We start from the raw sequence: 20157 nt of genomic DNA on the forward strand, positions 1-20157 counted from the left end.
GTTTCACATTTGCAATTCTGGAATTTGCACCCTTTACCTTATGTATCTCTATTCATAAAGTGAATCAGTAATCACATCAAAGTGAAGAGTTTTGACATATTTCACATCTGTTGGGTTCATCAACCTCTCACAGTTAACACGCTGTTTGTCCATTTATGAGCACAAAATATTGAAGTGTTGGTGACCAAAGATAAATAAATATATATTTTTTAATTATTTCCAGTGAACAGGTAACAGCTGTATGTTAAAACAGGTCGCTGAGAATTGTCCAGTAGACTTGACACTCAAACCCTAACCGTAACCTCAACCCCCAGGCTCCCAGACTCTAATTTTGATAAAATAGAACCCCATATTAGAAGAGAATAGAATTTTTTATGTATTAATCCCCAGAGGATTAATGTAACATAGCATGGCAGAATAAAGTTAAATAGGTAAAGAAAAAAAAAAAGAAAAAAGAAGAAGGACACGCATGAAAATTTTCCAACAGATGCAGGTCAAGCTCATTTGTTTCCTTTATTTAACTGAAGACTTACAGCCTGTGCTGCGCTGTGCTGTGCTCTGGGTTATCAGACCAGTTTGTCACTCAGTTTACTCACATAAGGTTTCATTTTCTGTACCGCTTACCCTGTTCAGGGTCACAGGGTGCTAGCCTGACATGCCAGACTGACCTTATTTATGTTACACACATAAAAAGACATGTATCCCTGAGCATGGAGAGACAGTCTGGCGTGCCAGGCTAACGGGGTGCTGGATCTAATTCCAGGTGTTTATGGGCGAAGGCAGGGTGCACCCTGGACAGATCGCCAGTCCATCACAGGGCCGACACATTAGTGATCAATAACCACAAATCCAGCTGAAACTGCTACTTATCTGCTGGTTGTAGCAGTCCCCATATGCCAGTGTGCAATTGGGTTTGGCCTCGACATATATAGAAAAACAAAATGTTGTACCCATCCACACACACACACACACACACACACACACACACACACTGCTTGGGGCTGAACACCTCGCACCATGCCAGATTGGGATGCTGTCAGCAGCGGTGCCCTGCCAGCAGCACAGCACATGAAACAGATGCCTGTTTTATATTGCAAGTGAAACTTTGCCAGATATCAACCCTGAGATAACAAAAGAAAGACACTTGTTACCATTAACGCTTCAAACTGTAAATAGAAACACGAATGTGTTTCTCGCCAATGTAAAAACAACACATGCTTTTTTTTTTCATGGGAGGAAAATCTTTATCGGAGAATGAAGATCCTCATGGTTGTAATACTGGATGTGCTCCTCAGGTCTGTAGTCGCGCGGTCATGTTGCTTTTTTATTCATATAAAATACAATGCATTCTGTCTCATATCCTAAAAAATATCCAATCCTAATAAAAAAGGTGTCCTGTTATGTTCTGGTGATGGTAATGGTATGAACAGGGGAATATTAATGACAGTGGGGTTTGCAAAAGAATACAATACAAAACCATCATACAACATTAATTCAGGACAAATAACTTCCAATTCCAGCAGCTCAAGTGCTTAATTCAAGACAACACAACCTCACGAAAATAAGCAGCAAACCCCTGAATGGACTTGTGTATTTTTGACTGTGACGCTCATCATTACAGTAAAAACACAAGAAATGCAAAGCAAGAGGCGTTACTCTGTCTACTCAGTCATCACTGAAGCACAGGTGACTGGACAGTGATTCAGTTATTTTCTTTGTTTCACTTCAGCATTAAGCTTGCTGAAATGTCTCTTGAAACAAAGGTCAGGATGTTATGAAAGCAACAAGAAACAGTTGGATATTTTACAGCTGTAAAATCTATAGTTTTTTTTCTGTCAGGTTAATTGCTTTTGAGTTTTTTCCCCCCACATGGTGAACAAATTTATAAAATTAGAACAAAAAGAGATCTTTGAAAAAGCATTCCCATCAGCACTCAAAAACTAATGTGCATATTTGTAATTGTGGTCATTATGGTGAAAATATGAGCATAAGTGCTGTCAAACATATTGCTAGGAGAGAGCAACAGTTTGTTTATGTGTTTATTGAAATGTTTAAAGTAGGTATTTTACAATGAGTCAAAAATGTGCACTCACAGTTATGTTTTTAAGACAATAATTAAAGAAAGGAAGACATTTGAGAATTTTTTTTTTTTTATTGTACTGCTTAAATGATGAGGTGACTTCCAGCTCATTTGAGTTTGGGACTTCTGCTTTAAAGGCGAACACGAAGAAAATGGTGTCAGACATTCTGAACCTGACTTTCTCAACCTGACTTTCTTTTTACCGTTTCACTTGAATGACAGTTTACATGTACGTGACATTTTGTGATGAATAGTGTTTCGGTATCTTTGATTTTGATTTGATTTATTTATTTCATTCATTTAAATAAAACAAAAGTGAATGCAACATACTTGCATCTGCATACTTCAGCACAGATATGAATGAAAAGGTACAGAAAGAAGCAAAAGCTTATAATATCTGCCCCTTGTCAATTCAGAAATCCTTTAAACTTCCGATGTGCGCGCTACATTCAATACATAACAAAGAAACAATACATAACAAAAAAACAAGTTGTCATCATACAACACAAATTTCAAAGATGTCCTACATGGCGTCTTTGTATCTATCCATCAGAATTAGTTTCACACTCTTTTTGAAACAATGGATGGATTTTGAGGTTTTGATTTCACACTCAAGGCTGTTCCATAGATTTACACCGTGGACTGAGATACACCTTTCCTTTGGTTTAGTTCTAAACTTAGGTTTACAAAAAAAATCTGATCCTCTTAAATTATACTTACTTTCTTTCTTTTTGAATCTATTTTGCAGGTTTTCTGGTAATGTTTTCTGGTGAGCTTTATACATACATTTGAGAACGTTAAGTTCAACCAATTCATTAAATTTTAATGTTCCTAATTGTAAAGAAATTGGATTTGTGTGAGCTCTGTATCCACTGCCATTTACAACACGAAGAGCACGTTTCTGTAAAATGCAAATTGGATCAAGGTAGGTTTTACATGCATTTCCCCACACTTCTATACAGTAAGTCAAATGTGGAATAATTAAGGAATTATACAACAGTAATAAAGCATTCTTATTGAGAGACTCTTTAACCTTGTGTAACACAGCAACAGTTTGGGATAATTTTGTTTTAACACGTTCTGTGTGTGATTTCCATGTTAAATGTTCATCAATTAAAACACCCAAGAACTTTACTTCGTGCACTCGTTCGATCTCTAACCCTTGAATGGAAAGTCTTGCACCAATATCTTTTTCTTTACAAGTAAAGACCATAAATTTTGTCTTGTTAATGTTTATAGATAGTTTGTTAGCATTAAACCAATGTAATACTTTCTGAAACTCATTTTCCACTGTTTGTAACACCTCATTTATGTTTTTTCCCGTGTAAAACAATGTGGTATCATCTGCAAATAAAATACATTTTAGTACATTTGAAGCAGACACAATATCATTCACATAGAGGAGAAAAAGAATTGGTCCAAGGACTGAGCCCTGGGGTACCCCACAAGTTATATTGCAAAAGTTGGATTTTGTGTCATTAACTTCCACAAACTGACTTCGATCTTTTAGGTAACTTGCGACCCATTGATGTGCGACTCCTCTGATACCATATTTGTATAATTTTTGCAGAAGTATCTCATGGTCTAATGTATCAAATGCTTTCTGAAGATCGACAAAGATGCTTACTAAAAATTGCTTATTGTCCATAGCATTGGTGATTTCTTCAGTCAGCTCCATTAATGCTGTTGCAGTTGAATGATTTGCACGAAAACCATACTGGCTGGGACTTAAAATTTTGTATGTTTCAATAAATTTATTCAGTCTAATCACAAACAATTTCTCTAATACCTTTGAAAATTGTGATAGCAAAGCCACGGGTCTGTAATTTGAAAAATCATTTTTATTACCTTTTTTAAATAGTGGTATTATTTTAGCTACTTTCATATGGTCAGGAAACAGTCCGGTGGTGAATGACAGATTACATATATACGTAAAAGGTTCAATAACAGCATCTATAATGTTCTTTATCAGCAGCATATTCATGTCTGTATAATCGTTGGATTTTTTGTTCGCTAATTTATTCACAATTGACAAAATTTCGTTCCCATGCACTCTCTCCAGAAAAATACTATTTACATTTTCTGCTATATTACAATCATTGTCTGTGTTTACCTTAGGAATATGCTGTGATAAAGTTGGTCCAGAGGAATACTAATCTGGTTCAAAGCTGCTTGAATTTTGAAGGACTGCCAGCGTTGCGCCTGATCCTTCATTCATTACGGAAAGGCTAAAAAGGAAATCCCACATGGCTGCATCACTTTTTCATTTTATTGAGTTTCATTTGAACATAAGTACTTTCTAGCCCCCACACAAGTATTATGTTCCTGGCTGTCGGCTGCCCAAGGGATGTATGCTCGATGTGTTTGTTTCAAAAATCTGAATTCCTTTCTAACAGATTTATGAGGCCTCCAAAGTCATCCCTTAAGGTCACACTACTAAACATGAACACACAGAGGGGTACAGCCTTCCCTGTGAGCTTTAAGTGAAAAGAAAGAAATATTCCATGAAGAAATTAGAGAAAATAAATAAAAGGGATGGTTAATAATAATAGTAAGTTTCCACAAAAGCAGTAGAATGCAAGACATCCAACTTTACAATTGTTAGTCAGCTAATACAGTAGTAGATGTCTTTTATTTAGGAATAATGAGAGATATGCTTCAGTAGCCTTCATCCCATTTTCAATCTGCTATTTCTTTCAAAGAGTCTGGTAACTGTAGAAGGTCAAGATCACTCTAATCTCTTCAGTTTCAGCCTGGTTTCTATCCTCAGCACAACACAGAAACATCAAAATCACCAAGGACGCCCTGATTGCGACTGACTCCAGACTTTCATCCATATCCTTTTTGATCTCAGTGCAGCTGTTGACACTGTCGCTCCATCCTCCTTAGACAACATCTGGACTGGTACAAGTCATATCTCTCTGGTTGCATTCTGTTCATTCAGGCAAAATCTTTCACATTGCACTCATCCCCCAGCCTCTCCTCTCCGGTGTCCCCCAGGGTTCGGTCCTCGGTCCCTTTCACATCATTGTCTGTCTTCCACCTTTGGTCATATTTCCCATAAAGAAAATATACAGTTTAATTATATGCAGATGACATCCAGCTCTACCTTTTAACTAACATTTCATTTTGCACAGTGGTGTTTGGTGTTCTAATAAATCAAATGTTATTGATAGTAGTAGTGTAATATTATCATTAGTAGTAGTGGTTGATGATTTAACTAAAGATGATATAGTTATAGTTATAGTTATAGTTTTTTTTTAATCTCCAATCAGAACACTTTATTCTTCTAGTAGTAGTTGTTATTGTGTCAGATTCTTTTTTTTTTTTTTTTTCCTCCTGTTTTCACCTCATGCTGACTATTTTTTACAAGTCCGGACACTTTTCATCCCGGCTCTGACACCTCAGCACAAACAAAGGCGAAAGGTTAATGATGGGTCGCATGACGGATGGAGTGAACATGTGTGTGCATGTGTGTTTGTCACAGAAACACAGATTTTGCTTGTTTTCCGGGAATGTGGTTACTGGTGCATGACTTTTGTGTTGTCGTGTTTCTGCTGGTAATCGGCAAGTTCAATGCATGCACAACTTTATGAGCTTTTTTTGAGTTACAGGAAGCTAACAGCAGGATACAGTATGAAGGTTTTATAGCTGTTAAGGGACTCAGTCACTTTCAGATGTCTGACATGTACAACATATGGCCATCCCCTCAGGATTTAAAGCCCAGACTTTCTTCCATCCCCGAGTAAAACCTGAACTTCAGGTCACAGTAAAGTTTGGAATTTCCCACCTAACAAAGTTATGTCTTCATTTCTCTCTTTTTTCCCCCACTGCTCAAAGTATACTGTAAAGTTACTGAGTGAGGTTAAAGCGTGTCAGGGTAAGACGAGTGGGGGGTTTAGAGTGAAAGGTGAAGTTTCCATTTTGTAAGAGGTTGCAGTTGGAGTCTGCTGAACAAAAAAAAAAAAAAAAAAGTAAACTAGTATTTCTCTAATAAGCCAGCATGTGCCGCCAGTAAACTGTAAGCACATGTGTGCAGCAGCCAAAGTGGAAGCAGTTTTCCTCCACAGTTTCAGATGTATTTTCAGAGGTCTCATTAACGTCCCATTAGCAGTTAAAAAAAAAAAAAAAAACCTGTTTTCATAGTGTTTCAACCACATTTTCATAGTGGTCATCAATAGAACAATAGACTTTGACAAACTAAAAAATTGTGACAAGAACAAGATTCAGGTTTATCATCTTCAAAATAGGGAGTGTTTTGGGTTAATCCATGTGGTTAGTATCTACCAAAGAGGTCAAAGGAAGGGAAATCAATGAACCTCCTCCAGGGTCAAGGGCACATACACCCCAGTGACGCTGGTCCCAGAGAAGTACCACCACCTGCAGAAAATCCTAGGATGTCAGCTTGATGCACGTGGAGTGGCACCATGGCAGACTGGTCAGGGCACACTTGGTGACCCCACCACTGAAAGTGTCAACAGCAAATATGAGAGTAGTGGGACGTGGCCGTCCTCCGCTGCCAGGCTTCCTTCCTCTATAGGATGGGAAGGGAGGGTAGTCTGGTGTGATGTTTATCATTTGCTTTTACATCTGATGGCCTGTTTCATGCATATTGTTTACCTGCTGATTACATGGCACCAGGATGCAGCCTAACCCTAAATCTAATCCAGTGGAAGCAGTGTGAAATCATACACAGCGTTGTGCTGGTAAACTTTGGACGCTAGTTTGTATCAGTTTTGAGAAATTGGCCCACATCATGTAGCTGTATACAAACCAAATGGAGAAATGGATTCCCATTGGAAACTTATGAAAGATCGGTCTGTGGATTGAAAGATAGGAAACAATTGCACTTATTTTTCACTGAGAGGGATCAGTTTGAAAAGTTTATTTAAACCTTAGTTTCCTTTTATTCAGTCATGTTATGCAAAAATATTTATATACAAAATACATTCAATTTCACCATTTTCACAAGAACAATAGCAATTTACAGTATAATACAAGACAGCTTAGTTCATAAAGATTAGATTGTGTAAACATTGTCCTCACTTTAAAAAAAAAGTCAAATTCACTTGACAATTACAACTGTATTTCTATTTTAACATTTCGCAGGATCATTAAAAGACACACACACACATTTCGCTACAACTAAATGAGAATTATCGACCAAAAAAAAGACAAAGTAGAACGGAAGTCACATAACTCGCATAAATGTAAACGCTTCGATGAATGAGAAATATAAGATCTTCAGAATTAGAAAAAGGTTTTCACAAATTAAAAAAAAAAGGCTGCTTAAATCATTTTTTTCTTCTTGCTTGTTGGTCATGGTTGAAAAAAGAAATCAAGTACAGCAGTTTTTAGTCACTCAAAAATATTCATACGTGATATGTTGTTTCAGACATATCAGCTCATACTAATATCATACAGGACTGGTACCTTTCATCCAATTTGTAGTACGAATAGATGGCTTACAACTGTACCCACAAAACAAAATGAGTAGGAAATCAAACTCTTGTTTTATTTTGACGCAGGGTTTCCACTGTTAGTCTGATTAACTGCATTTTCCATTTCCTTACAAATGCTACAGTAAAATGGGGAAACTCCTCTGTCTGTGTGATAATCCCGTGTAATTGTTTGACCTCATATTTACCCCTTCTGCTGGTCTTGTCGGGTGATTACTCCGCTTACTGGCTCCGGACTCGTTTGCTTTGACAACAAACTCTTTGTCTTGCACTCTAATTAAGTCTTTGGTAAATGCTGTTTGCAGCACGTTTTTCTGCTACAATACAGAAACTGAATGCATGTGTGCATGTGTGTGTGTTCGTGTTCAAAAGGCGATGATGTTACAAAAATAAACTTCAGTCTCTCACAGCATTGGCTTTCTCTCATCTGAACAAGTTCAGCGGAGTTCATTGCAGCATTAGCATCCGTAATAACAATAACAGTGAAGACGATGAAAAAAAGGCACATTTTAATAAGACACGAAACTGTAAAAACAAAGACGATAGGATCAACTGTAAGTCTCTTCAGTTTTAGTATGAAGTCTTATCACCATGCTGAGGATGCTCGTGATGAGGATCAGAAGGTGAACTGAGCGCCTCCGTGTGGCACCATCTCCGTCAAGCCCCACGCCACCAGGCTCCCCCTTTGATTGCAGCCGTGACCTTCCCACAAGGCCATCTGAGAGATCTCCTCCTCTGGGAGCACCCTGTCCCACAGGTTCACCCCCGCCATCTTACCCGCAAACGCCAGCTTGGGATCGAACCCCGCCTCGAACCCGCTCAGAGACGAGGGGCAGCAGCCATTTTTCTCCTGCCCCAGCTGGAGCAAACCCCCCGCCGGGACCACGTGCCCCTCGGCCACCCCAGGCGTGGACGCCACCTTTTTACCATCGGCCCAAAGAGTTGCCAGGCCCTGATCGGAGGACCAGGCCCCACACAGGTGGATCCACTGACCCGGGCTCACCACGCCCTGTGCCTCCACCAGGTGAGCCTCTCCTCCGACGGTGAAGAGAGCGGAGTTCTGGCCGAGCAGCAGCTGGATCTCATACGGGTTGCGGTGGTTTCCGTAGGAGAACAGCACGGTCTTGTTACTGACGGCGGATGGCTTCACCCACATGCAGACGGTGAAGGAGGACAGGGAGAGAGGAGCTTCCGGTATGACCGATGTGTATATGCGGCGGGAGCGCATGGGGAAAAGGAGCGCCATCTCACAACCTGTGAAAGAAGATTATTACCGCTGGTTAAAATCTATTTTCACACCAAGATTTATAGCATAACTAGAAAGAATCACAGCAGCAAGAATGATCTGCTGTTGGCTTCATGCTTCAGTTTAATACTTCATGATGAAACAAAAAGAAAGATGTGTCTCACTTGGACTAAGGTTCCTTTGCAGACAACAAGCAAATATTCAAATTTGTGTCGATGTATATAAATTCTACTTGTAATGTATGCATTTATCTATCAACAAAGTTCCAAAATTTGGAAAATTGGGCATGACATTTCTGCTTTAAAATTCAATTTTGATCATTAATGGAATGACATGAGATATGTTGACTGTGCTCCTTTTTACACAAAGTATTAGTGTTGATTGGGGGTCATTGAATCCTGTCTTTATCTACACTTTTCACACAATCTTCATATTATTAGAATGACAGCGCTGTTGACAAGACAACCATTATTTAACTTTGAGAAACAGTTTTGATTATTTCGTGGAGATTGTCGTTTGGTTTGGCAACTTCATACTAAATGTTTGTTTATCTAACTTATTGTGAAAAGAGATAAGTTAGGCGTCATGGACACCACATTGGAAAGACAGTTTGTTTAGATTGTTTCTTCTTTTGCCATTAGAGGAAAAAAGCAGAAGGTCTGAAAACAAACCTCGCTGTACTCCAATATAAATAAAAGTTGAAGATTAAACACAAACTCCCCTGACACTTCGGTCAGTCATATGAAAATATCAGAATTTATATCAGCGAGAATCAATGTGGGATTAATCCTAATGAACTAAAGACTTCAGATCTCCCAGATTGAACGTTGTTTTCGAGTTCAGATGGCAGAGTGAGACTGAACGAGACCATCAAGGTTCAGCTTATGGTCAGGTGATGAGATCATGAATCATTGGAATTTCTATTGCTCACAAACACATCTTTGTGGGTCATCCAGTTCATTGCGTTGTCTACTTCATTTAATTCTCTTCCCTCTGTTCTTTTTTTTTTTTTTTTTAATACCTTGATTTGCAAACATCGAATTTCAAACTCACTTATGAAAGTTGCGGGAGCAGCTTCGGTTTGGAAATGAAAAGTGTGTTTGCGTGTGTCTGTGTGTGTGTATGTGCTCCTTTAAGCGAGGCCTTTTGGGGTGATTTGACCCACATCACCTAATGCAGTGGAAATAACCGTGCTGAAGCTGGAGAGCTCTGTTGGAGGTACAGAGCACGACGCTGGACTACAAACGTGTGTGTGTGTGTGTGTGTGTGTGTGTGTGTGTGTGTGTGTGTGTGTGTGTGTGTGTGTGTGCAAACATTACACACAATCAGTTCACCATGTGGAAATGCTCCTGCTTATTGTCTCAAGCTGTAGCCTTCATCCACACTCGCCTTAATGCTCTTTGGAGCATTCTTTTCCATCATTTCTCTTTTTCCCTGTTGTTCTTGCCCCACCAGTTAGCAGACACAGTCTCGACCTGATAAAACTGGAGAATCCAAATATTGACGTTACATTTGTCTCAGGTTTCTGTGTGTGTGTGTGTGTGTGTGTGTGTGTGTGTGTGTGCACGTGTGTGTCATGATGATTTCCATCTGGCTGGCACTTCTTTCCCATAATCCTTTGGAGTGGGTTTTGTAGCAACTGGCGAACGATAATGTGTCAAAGCGCTCTTTATATAGGACATACTTTTACAGGTGTGTTTGTTTATTTATGTTTATTTTTCTTTTATCTAATGTATTCCAGGAAATGAAGTTGTGTGACTAATCATTGGTTTATTTACTCAAGCATACGCCCTTACATACTGACAGATCTGATCCGAGCATCTTTTTAAGTCAATGTTGATTTGATTAAAACATGAATTAACAATGAGCCAGTAGCTAAAACCATTTTAGGTTATATTCACTTCCCAGTTGTTGTTCTTTTTCCTGATGGCTGTTTGTCCATATTTTTCATTATTGCCACAATAACTTCAGGTAATATCAGCTCAAGTTTCTGATTGAGCATTTTGGAGATCTACGAAATTTATTTAGAATAGGTGTCAAACTTAGCAGAAAGACGAGGAAGTATGTTTTATAAAGCTGATAATCTTTCCTGGCCGTCACGACTGAAGGACAGGTTGCTGTTCGAGGTGGCCAGTATGGCTGGAGACAGGTAAGAGAAAGTGTGTAAGGTGTTTTGGACAAAGACAGGTTGGATGCTCGGTTGTTGGAGGCTCTGAAGTAAGAGGGTGGTCTCACTTTTTTGCCGGAAGCGTGACCTTAATGTGTCAGCAGAGGAAACATTGGAGGCAGAACGTTGTTTGGGTGGCACAGAATGGAAAGGAAGAGGTAGAGGCAAGTTTCTGCGTTTAAGATTGATTTTACCTGCAGGAAGTTTTCTTTGCCTGGTCCATCTCGTCACCTCCTTCAGCTCCTCCCGGACGTCTTGCAGTGCAGCCAGCAGCCCGTCTAAAGTGGCGCCTCGAGTTGTGACCTCTTGCTCGATGTTCCCCGGAAGCTGAATTCTCGCCTTGCCATTCACCCCCGCCGCAGCTCCTGGGCCAGTCAGACAGCTGGTCTCCAGCTTGGCGAGTCGGGAGGCCTGTGCTCGCGTTGCGACGAGGAGCTGCTGCAGCGTCGACTCGAGGTCGCCGGAGCTCCTTGAAGAACCACTATCAGCAGCGGAGAGCTGATCTCTGATTTTCAGGCGCTCAAGAGTTGCTTTGACACGGTCCTCCAGCTGCATGGCCATCTGTCTCCCTGCTGTCTCCACTGCAGCCCCGCAGGAGCCTCCATACTGCACCACGAACCTGGCCAGAGAGACAAAAGCTTCTCCAGTGATGACATTCGTTTCAACTGTGAGTCGGCTGACAGAATTTGACCTTGACTGCGTGACTCATTGATGTTTTTCAACCAACCTTAACATTTCATTGCGCAGTGACCCAATCTCCACCTTGATGATGTCGTCCGCGTACTGAAGCAGCATGTTTTCCCTCATTTGACTGTTCTCCATCATTGAGAAGAGCTTGTCCCACTTGGTCAGGTCTTGAGGATCGCAGGGTGCCGGACTCTGCGTGGTTGCTGAGAAGGACGGTAGAAGAGGAAAGGTCAAGACCTCCGGCGGAGGCTGAACTCATTGAACGGTTCCGCATCGCGTAAACCCAAACGCGGGTTTTACCTCCTGCACCGAAAAACATGTTGCCTGCTCGCTAGACCCCCAGACACCGGGGTAAAGGCTCCGACTGGCCCACCCAAGCCATGGGGGTTTGTTGAGGCAGAACTCATGGTGGTAGGTTTGTTAGCAGCAGGTAAAACGAAGCGGGAACGCAAAGAGGATGTCAAAGATAAGAACGTGAGAAAGAAATAGGACAATTGGTTCGTGACCTAAAAAGCTTGAGCGACCGCTCTTCCTGTGAGATTATGAGGCTTTCTGCTGTGAATGAGGTGAAAGACGGAAGGAAAGGGAAGGGGAAGACCTGCTGAGAGACGGGCTGGAGATAACGGGAGCAGCGAGAAACGTGGAGAACGGGGGGATATGAGAAACCTGGGGTGTCCGACACACTGCTCTGTTTAGCGTCTGAGCCTCTCAGACTGTGTTTATACCTGCAGATTTATTCCAGAGGGGCATGCAGGGCTGCAGGATTTGTTTTGACTTCTTGTCCCCGGTGTTCAAAGTAAATTAAATGGGAAGGTTCATGCACTTTGCCCCACGTTTTTTTCATAGAGATTCTGGTTGTTGAAACTATTTATGTAGACGTTTTCAAGGATTGTTGTGAAAAGATTTGCTCCATGTGTGCGTTTGTTCGGCTCAGTACATTGGGAGAACTTCCATCCTGGCATTTTGTTTCGCTCCGCTGAGTTTCAGCCTGTCATTTATTTCGAAATGAACTCTTTCAAGACCATTCACGTATCAGTCAAAGGCTGAGTGATCTCAGGCTGCCTGGACCAGTGATCTGTGTCTCCCAGCAGGCTGAAGCCGCTCTACTCCCTCTAACTCCTGCATACAAACTGCACTGTCATATCAGTTTTTTACCATCTTGGTCCAACAAACCGATCTCAAAGCGTTGTGTGTTTCTTCGTCATGCTTTGCTAAATGTGTGAGCGTTTTACTCTCCTCAGCTGCTGAGTTTTTTTTTTACCTCTATCCCATTTAATCACATTACAGATAGCGCCCAGTTTCCTGCCTGTTAACGACCGGTGCTGCAATTACATCTCCTGCCAGGTTTCACACAGCAAACACAAGCTGTTAAGAGTCGATTAGACACGCAGAAGAAAAAAAAACACACACACACACACATACACAACCGCTTCATGTGCACACTTGAGCCCATTCTCTGCTCGTTTTCCCTGTCAGCCTCTCCTGTTCACCACACACGTGCAGTCCTGCACTCAGGCAGAGGAACTGCGGCGCTTTCCAGAACAACTGAGACAAGAATTTCTTAATTATATACCAAAGTATTTCTGCAATTGATGTCCAGTCACTCATGCTTTAATATGTGTTAGGCATCTAAAAAAGAAAAGAAAGAAGGCTTGGCGCTCAGCGTGTCATTTAATGCTGCTCATCCCTCACCAGCTCTGCAAATAGTCTTTAGGATGTGATACTTTTACTGGGCTCACACTCTCGCTGGAACAGTTTATCAACACAAAATACATTCCGTTCATAGAATTTTCCCAAATTATTGCTCTTGATTGTCAAGGAATATGCATATTTAAGACTTATTTAAGTTGTGCTTTTTCTTCTACATCTTACTTTTTTTTAATTGTCACTCAACAAGCAGAAAGGCACTTTAAACTTTAAAATATAACCATTTTCAGTTTCTCACACAAACTCAAAACTTCAGCCTGTTGTATATTCACTCTTCTAGAGGCAGATTCTGTGAATCAATGTCCTGATCTCACCTCTGACACATCTGCAAGCACGAATCCCACAACTAATTGATTTCATGCTTGACGATTTAATTAAATTGCAATCACATCCATTGTGAAGCCAAAATCTGATAAATCTTCTCTTGTAACACATACACACACACACACCACATCATCACTTACGTTCTGGCGCGTCTCCCTCTGTGATTTCGTTGTAGTAGGGGTCAGCGTAGTTGACCTCGATATCATCCTCATAGGCGAGAGCCACACACAGGCAGACTGACAGCACACACGCCGCCTGGGGAAGCCTCCGCTGAAACATGCTGCTGCCGCCTCAGTGTGTGTAAGCAAATCTGTCTGTGCGTGTGTGTGTGTGTGTGAAGGTGAAGTGTGTCTCCTAAGTTTCAGGTCCGCTGCCTGCCTGTCTGTCTGTGTTTGTCTCTACAGCTGCTGCTCTCTGTCTGTGTCACGTTCTGCAGCCCCGCAGGTCCGCCACTCTCTTTTTCAACCCCTCGCTCTCCCATACTGTATTCGTCCCTCCTCCCTAATGACTCTCCACCTCTTCCTCCCTCTCTTTCTCTCTCCCTCTCACACTCATTCTTTTTTGTCAAATGCTGAGCAATCCTTTGGCGGGGAGCCCGGCGGTGTAGAGTCCCCCAGTCAGAGGGAGAGAGGGGCTACCTTGGCTCACACGTACAATTTCTATTTCTCTGTAACACTTGTTTCACTGTATTTCCCCCTAAACTCATACCTGCTGTGCTATATCGTTAGAGCACTACTTTTCTCAGCTTGAATATTAATTTTTTTTTCCCTCATAATTTCTTTCAGCTATAAAATATGTGCCACTTAGATTTAGAAACCTGTTGATAAGTCAAGAATTATGAACAAGTTGTTGTTAAGTAAGGCGTAGTTTAAGTCATTTATCCAAAAACTTCATGTCCGATACTGCTATCTGGGTAAGTGACTATTAATGCAGGACATTTTTAAGCCATTATATTGTATGTTTATAGTAAAATCAAGATCATATCACTTGCTTTGTTTCCCTCTTGGGAATGATGAAGGCTACTCGTTCACTCTTGTGCCATGCTTGTGATTTTCTCTTCTATTCTCAGAGGTGCTTTTCAACATATTTTCAAGAAGAAAGTAACAAAATTTCTCTCTTGTGAAATGTCACAGGCATAAGTACGATAGAAAGCTGTGGATGATGTTTCCTGTTCTGCCTTCAGCTGCAAACAGGCTCCCAAACCCAACGTTTGCTACGATGAGTGAAATAATTGTTGCCCTTTAAAATCGGACTTCAGAGTAATCAATACAGCAAAAACTTGTAATTGCCTTTTTATTTATTTATTTTTTTTGTATTTGTACTTATCAGTGCTTTAAATTTAAGATGCAAAAGTCCAGTCATTACACAAAACTGGAAAATACCAAACACTTGAACCATGTCAAGGAAATGAGGAAATGTTTGAAAATCTCTATGAATCTCCCGTCTTGTGAAAACTTTTGGATCTCATCAGTATAGAAATGCAAGAACAGCAGCTCAGCCTGCTGGCGAGGGCGATGAGTAATGCGTCGTTGGAGGTTGCCTGTGTGTCGTAATCAGATATAACTGCAGCTCCCGCAACTCGCGGAGAGAACGAGAAGGAGAGCGGGAAGGAGGTAATGGAGGGGGGAGGGGGAGGAAGCAGAAAGCATAAACTTTCCTGATTTTTGCCCCATGCTGAGATGATGTGTGTCTGTGCGTGTGTGTGTGTGTGTTTGCGCACAAGTAGGAAGGAAGCTTGAATGGAGCTTTGAAAAGAGTCTCTAAAAGGGTTTATTGTTCTGCGTCACTTTATTTGTTTCTGTGTTCCTATATTTGTGTCTACACACTGCATGCGCATCAATGCTGACTGCACTGTGTGTGTGTGTGTGTGTGTGTGTGTGTGTGTGTGTGTGTGTGTGTGTGTGTGTGTGTGTGTGCGTGCCTGTGTGTGTACTTGCCTGTGTACTTTCAGTGGGATGGAAATAATAACTTCCTCATGTGATTTTAGGATGTGCCCATACTCATCCCGCTCCCCTCCCTCCACCTTTCTGTCTGCCTGCGTCTCTCGTTCATTGCACTGTGCTTTTGTGTTTTTGTTCCTCTCAGAAACCGACTGAAACACACACTCGTTCACGCCTTATCTGGATGGAGTCTTTTCATGTAGCAGAGACACACGTGGGGTAAAAGAGAATAAATAGCGATGGCAGGCCCTCTCACCTTGCTCCATTATCACTTAATAAAACACAATATTGGTTTCATCTGCTGCAAGTTTATCAAGCTTTTAATAGATGCTTATTACCAAAACGTGTGGAATTTAACACTTATTTGCGTGAGTTCGTTCCCGAACGCTCTTTCTTTTTGAGGCCGCAGCTCCCCGGTGGGTCTTTTTTTGGAAAAAGAACCAAAGTACGAAATTGTTGTTTTATGATCTCTATAACTGACCAATAAATACATATGCCACAGCACTCATAGCAGATAATACATAAAAGACAATGATTAGAAAGACACTGCATTGTTACATGTTTTACAATGCAGCGTTTTCAACTTCTGTAATTATTACTTACTTTTCCCTGCTTGAAGTGTTTCCCTGAGGAGTCAATTATGTTTTCATTTTAGATTTAAATTTAAAGCAATGAATAAGATCAATGGATTTTTGTACAAAAACAGCGAGTCCACACCAAGGACAATCTATTCATATTTATGTACACCAAGAATATCATCAAGTTCAGTCTGGGTTAATTCCATGATGCTTTGAGCCGTGATGCTGGCCGTTTGTAACATGGAAGCACACGAGTGAGATGGGATTGTTACCCAGAGCAATCAAGATTTTTGTGTTTCTTTAAAAACGTCCGCACCAAAGAAACATTGTTCTTTCTTTCTTATGTGAAAGAAACTCATTGTAAAGATAGTTTGACCACAACTAGGAAGACCTGATAAGAACAAATGTGTGCAGTGACTCATTTAGAGTTACCATCAATATGAATCATCAGGGTTTCTTTCCTCTAAGTTAACTGGAATCGATGACACAATAAAACGATGGATGGATGGATGGATGGATGGATGGACAAACGGGTGGTTGAAAACATCAGAAGCTGTGATGCTGATGTGTGTTTAAAGTGTGAATTCACTGCTGGACCTGATTATAGGTATAGCTGATGTTTCACAGAGAGCAGCATAAACTTCGGATTGCTTCCTGTCGCAGAATGTTCGTGTTCACCCTCTTGAACTCGCTGTCAACGCCGTCAACAATAAGATGTATCTCCCAAAAAGTCGTGCAAGCCCATCTGTGATCCTTCTGCCTTGCTTTAAACAATGGAAGGAGAAAACAAGAGCAAGAGTGGACAGGCCTGTGTCTCGTCAATCACAGCACATAAACTAGCAGAGGAGATTTGATGATGTTAATCTTTCAATCCAGCCCATATTGAAGTCAGCGGATCAAACAGCCAGTGGGATATTGGCTGAAAAAAAATCAATCAAGGAGTCTTGTGTCTTCCAAGGACAACTTTTTATAACGTCAGCCAAAGTTTATCCTTGAGTGACTTTACAAATACAGATAAGGAAACTGGAGGACTGAACTTGAAATATGTGATCAAGGTTGAATCTCCACTGCTTTATGGCTGACTCTGAGGCTGGCTGGTGCTCTATGCTTAAACAAAGCAACTATAAATACTCCTTTGTGATAGTCATAGTTTGTGTACTACAAGAGGGGCAATCTGTGTGCAGTTTGCATGTTCTCTCTGGGTTTTCTTCCAGCATCTTTCCCACACCAGACTCCACTTCGCTGCAGTAACATGCATTCAGTTGATTGGTGGCTTTTGATTGTCTATATTGAATGCGAAAAATCTTTCTTGCAACTCCAAGTCAAAAGGCTGTTTTATCAGCTCTTTTAGGAGTACCGACATCTGCTGGTCGCTTGATGTACAGCTGTCCAATCATGATACGCAACATATCAGTGGATCTGCCAACATATTGACATACTGTCGACAGTGTGTCAGAATCCCCTGGTATTCTTATTTGTAATTGATCACATGCAGTTCAGCATGTATCATATAGGATTTTCAGAACTCGGCCCCTAATGTGAGTTTTTCAGCGGTTCCTTGTTATTCAGTTTGACATTCCGCCTCAGTCTGAGCTCTTGTACAGTGAACTTTGTCACATACTTCAAAATAGTCTGTGTGAGTGTTCAAGTACGCTACTTGAGACGCGGGGCTTGTGTTCCAAAGTGAAAAGGGAAACAGGAGATTAGATGTACTGAGCTGAAAGTGACTTTTAGGTCACTTTTAGTTCGCTCAGAATAAAAACCCTCCTGACTTGAGTTTTCAATGCAAATGACCTACTTCATGTATGATTTAGTCACCTTTCGCCACTGAGTGTATATTAAATTAAGCAGGCATCTTGAATACACCTCCAGCTGTGCTCGGTTCGGTGCTGACTCAGCAGGAAGAAGTGCCGAGTAATGCATCTGTCTGGGACTTTTCTCAGCTTCTCCGGTGCATCCTGTGCTCCCCGGTGCAGACGGAGGATTCAGAGGAGTCGGGACGGACTGGATGTGTTGCGTTCCGCACGCAGACGGAGAGAGTCGTCAGTCGTGACGTGATCTAGGTGAAAGGGGACGATGGCCACGGAGTCGAAACCTTTGCTGGAGGGACTTTTCTCTGGATTTATCAGCCGTCCATCTGGCCTGCTGTTATGGTACTCGGTGGACGTAAAATATTTTCACGCCTGAAACACTTTGAATCGCGTGCACACGTGAGGAGGATCCTTGGAGTCCTTCCGTGCACGCTGGTAACTGGATGCCTTCCAGAAATGCGGGCAGTCATGTTTCATACGGACCCGAATAGTTTGAATTGTTTTTACGGCGTTGCAGGGAGGCGGAACACGCTCACGAAGCAAAAAATGCACACCATCTCTGAGATATTGGCCGTCAGGGAGCGCTCGGTCTTCAGACTCTCAGATTTAGATACGACGGTTTCTCGCCCACCTGAGGTTATTCGAGTGGCGTGATATACGATTTGAAGGACGCGCACACAGTACATGGAGTGAATGTTGGAAGCTGCTGAAAACACGTTCAAGCCATAAAGTTCTCCAGAAACATCCCCCAGGATGTAATTTGTGCTGATCTCTGCAGTTCCGTCCCGTACAGTAACCTCCCTTACATAAGAGCTCACTGTTTAGGAGTTTGTTTTGGCAGGTGATGCGCATTATTAGATAGGAAGAAAATGTTCCCCTCTTTAAACTGCAGTCGATTCATTGGTAATTGATTTTATCTGAAAGAGCGCAGATATTCAATTACCGGCTGATTGTGACACAAAAATAAAGCAGCCTTTGGCTTCTTGAATCTTCACCTTTCACAACCGTTCTGGATTCAATTTGCAATTCATTTTGTTTTTTTTATCAATGGCCCTAACTGTAATGTGGTTATGTAGCAATGAAAAGGGAAACATCCTGATGATAGGAGGCCGATACAGACTCCAGGGTTGGGGTTTTCTGATTTTTTGGATGTTGCAAGAGGAAAGAACAGGGTAGAGAACTTATAACTTGGGACGGCCACACGTCCTCAAATTAACAGGATTGTAGCTTTCGAGCTGATCACAACATTTCACCCTGGGAAAACAATAGGAATGCATCCATAAAAGCTGTCCGTGCGCTGTATACATTTATACAAAATGTGGAATCTCATTCATACACATGCATCATGTCATTAAATTGGTTAATTTTTTTAAACAAACTTACTATATTAAAGGGATACTTCAACATTTTGGCAAATTGGCCCATTTAGCGCAATTCCTTAGTCATTTGGAACAGCATACTTACTTTTTTTGTGAGGGCGAGCTGTTGTTTATTCAGAGGTGAGTCGGGGAAGGTTTTCGGGACGGACACAATGGAAGTGAATGGTATTTTTGTTCCCCTCGTCAAACTCATCAAATACACAATCCAACAACCCCAAAACACTTTGGTGGACACGTTATAATCCGCACATTCACTACGCTGTGAAATATTAATGCAAAATTACCAGACTGAGTTGTTATTGCGAAGATTGCTAAGACGGAACTGCTTACTAAACATGGCGTCTGGGTGTAGTGATTTCAAAAGAAAAAGTAGTTCCCAGTATTTGCTTCAGTGTCGTAACGCTACAATATTATTTGTTGGTGTTCCACAGCGTAGTGAATGTGCGGATTGTAACGTTTCCACCAAAGTGTTTTGGGGTTGTTGGATTGTGTATTTCATGAGTTTGACGAGGGAAGCAAATGTACCATCCACTTCCATTGTGTCCGTCCCGAAAACCTTCCCCGACTCACCTCTGAATAAACAACAGCTCGCCCTCACAAAAAAAGTAAGTATACTGTTTCAAATGACTGAGGAATTGCGCTAAATGGGCCAATTTGCCAAAATGTTGAAGTATCCCTTTAAGACATTTCTTAGTTTCGCATGGCATACTGCAGTGAGCCTTTGATAAAATCTCACTTATCACTGGCTACCTGAGTTACTTTGATGTTGTATTTTTCAT

At 41.3% G+C, this 20157-nt stretch overlaps 2 protein-coding genes across 2 annotated transcripts in view; one reads left to right on the plus strand and one right to left on the minus strand.

Annotated features, from left to right (window-relative positions):
- Positions 1–20157, plus strand: part of veph1 (ventricular zone expressed PH domain-containing 1) — an 80891-nt gene that overhangs the window by 16379 nt on the left and 44355 nt on the right. The gene's annotated exons all lie outside the window — the stretch shown is intronic.
- On the minus strand, positions 7456–14109 carry ptx3a (pentraxin 3, long a). Its single transcript, XM_030107850.1, has 4 exons — positions 13811–14109; positions 11680–11842; positions 11147–11571; positions 7456–8793 (listed from the first exon to the last, which is right to left on the minus strand). The coding sequence occupies exons 1-4, from the start codon at positions 13947–13949 to the stop codon at positions 8156–8158; spliced, it is 1365 nt and encodes a 454-aa protein (XP_029963710.1). The 5' UTR covers positions 13950–14109; the 3' UTR covers positions 7456–8155.

The sequence above is a fragment of the Salarias fasciatus genome, chromosome 14 (genome assembly GCF_902148845.1).
Source record: "Salarias fasciatus chromosome 14, fSalaFa1.1, whole genome shotgun sequence".
Classification (NCBI taxonomy): Eukaryota; Metazoa; Chordata; class Actinopteri; order Blenniiformes; family Blenniidae; genus Salarias; species Salarias fasciatus.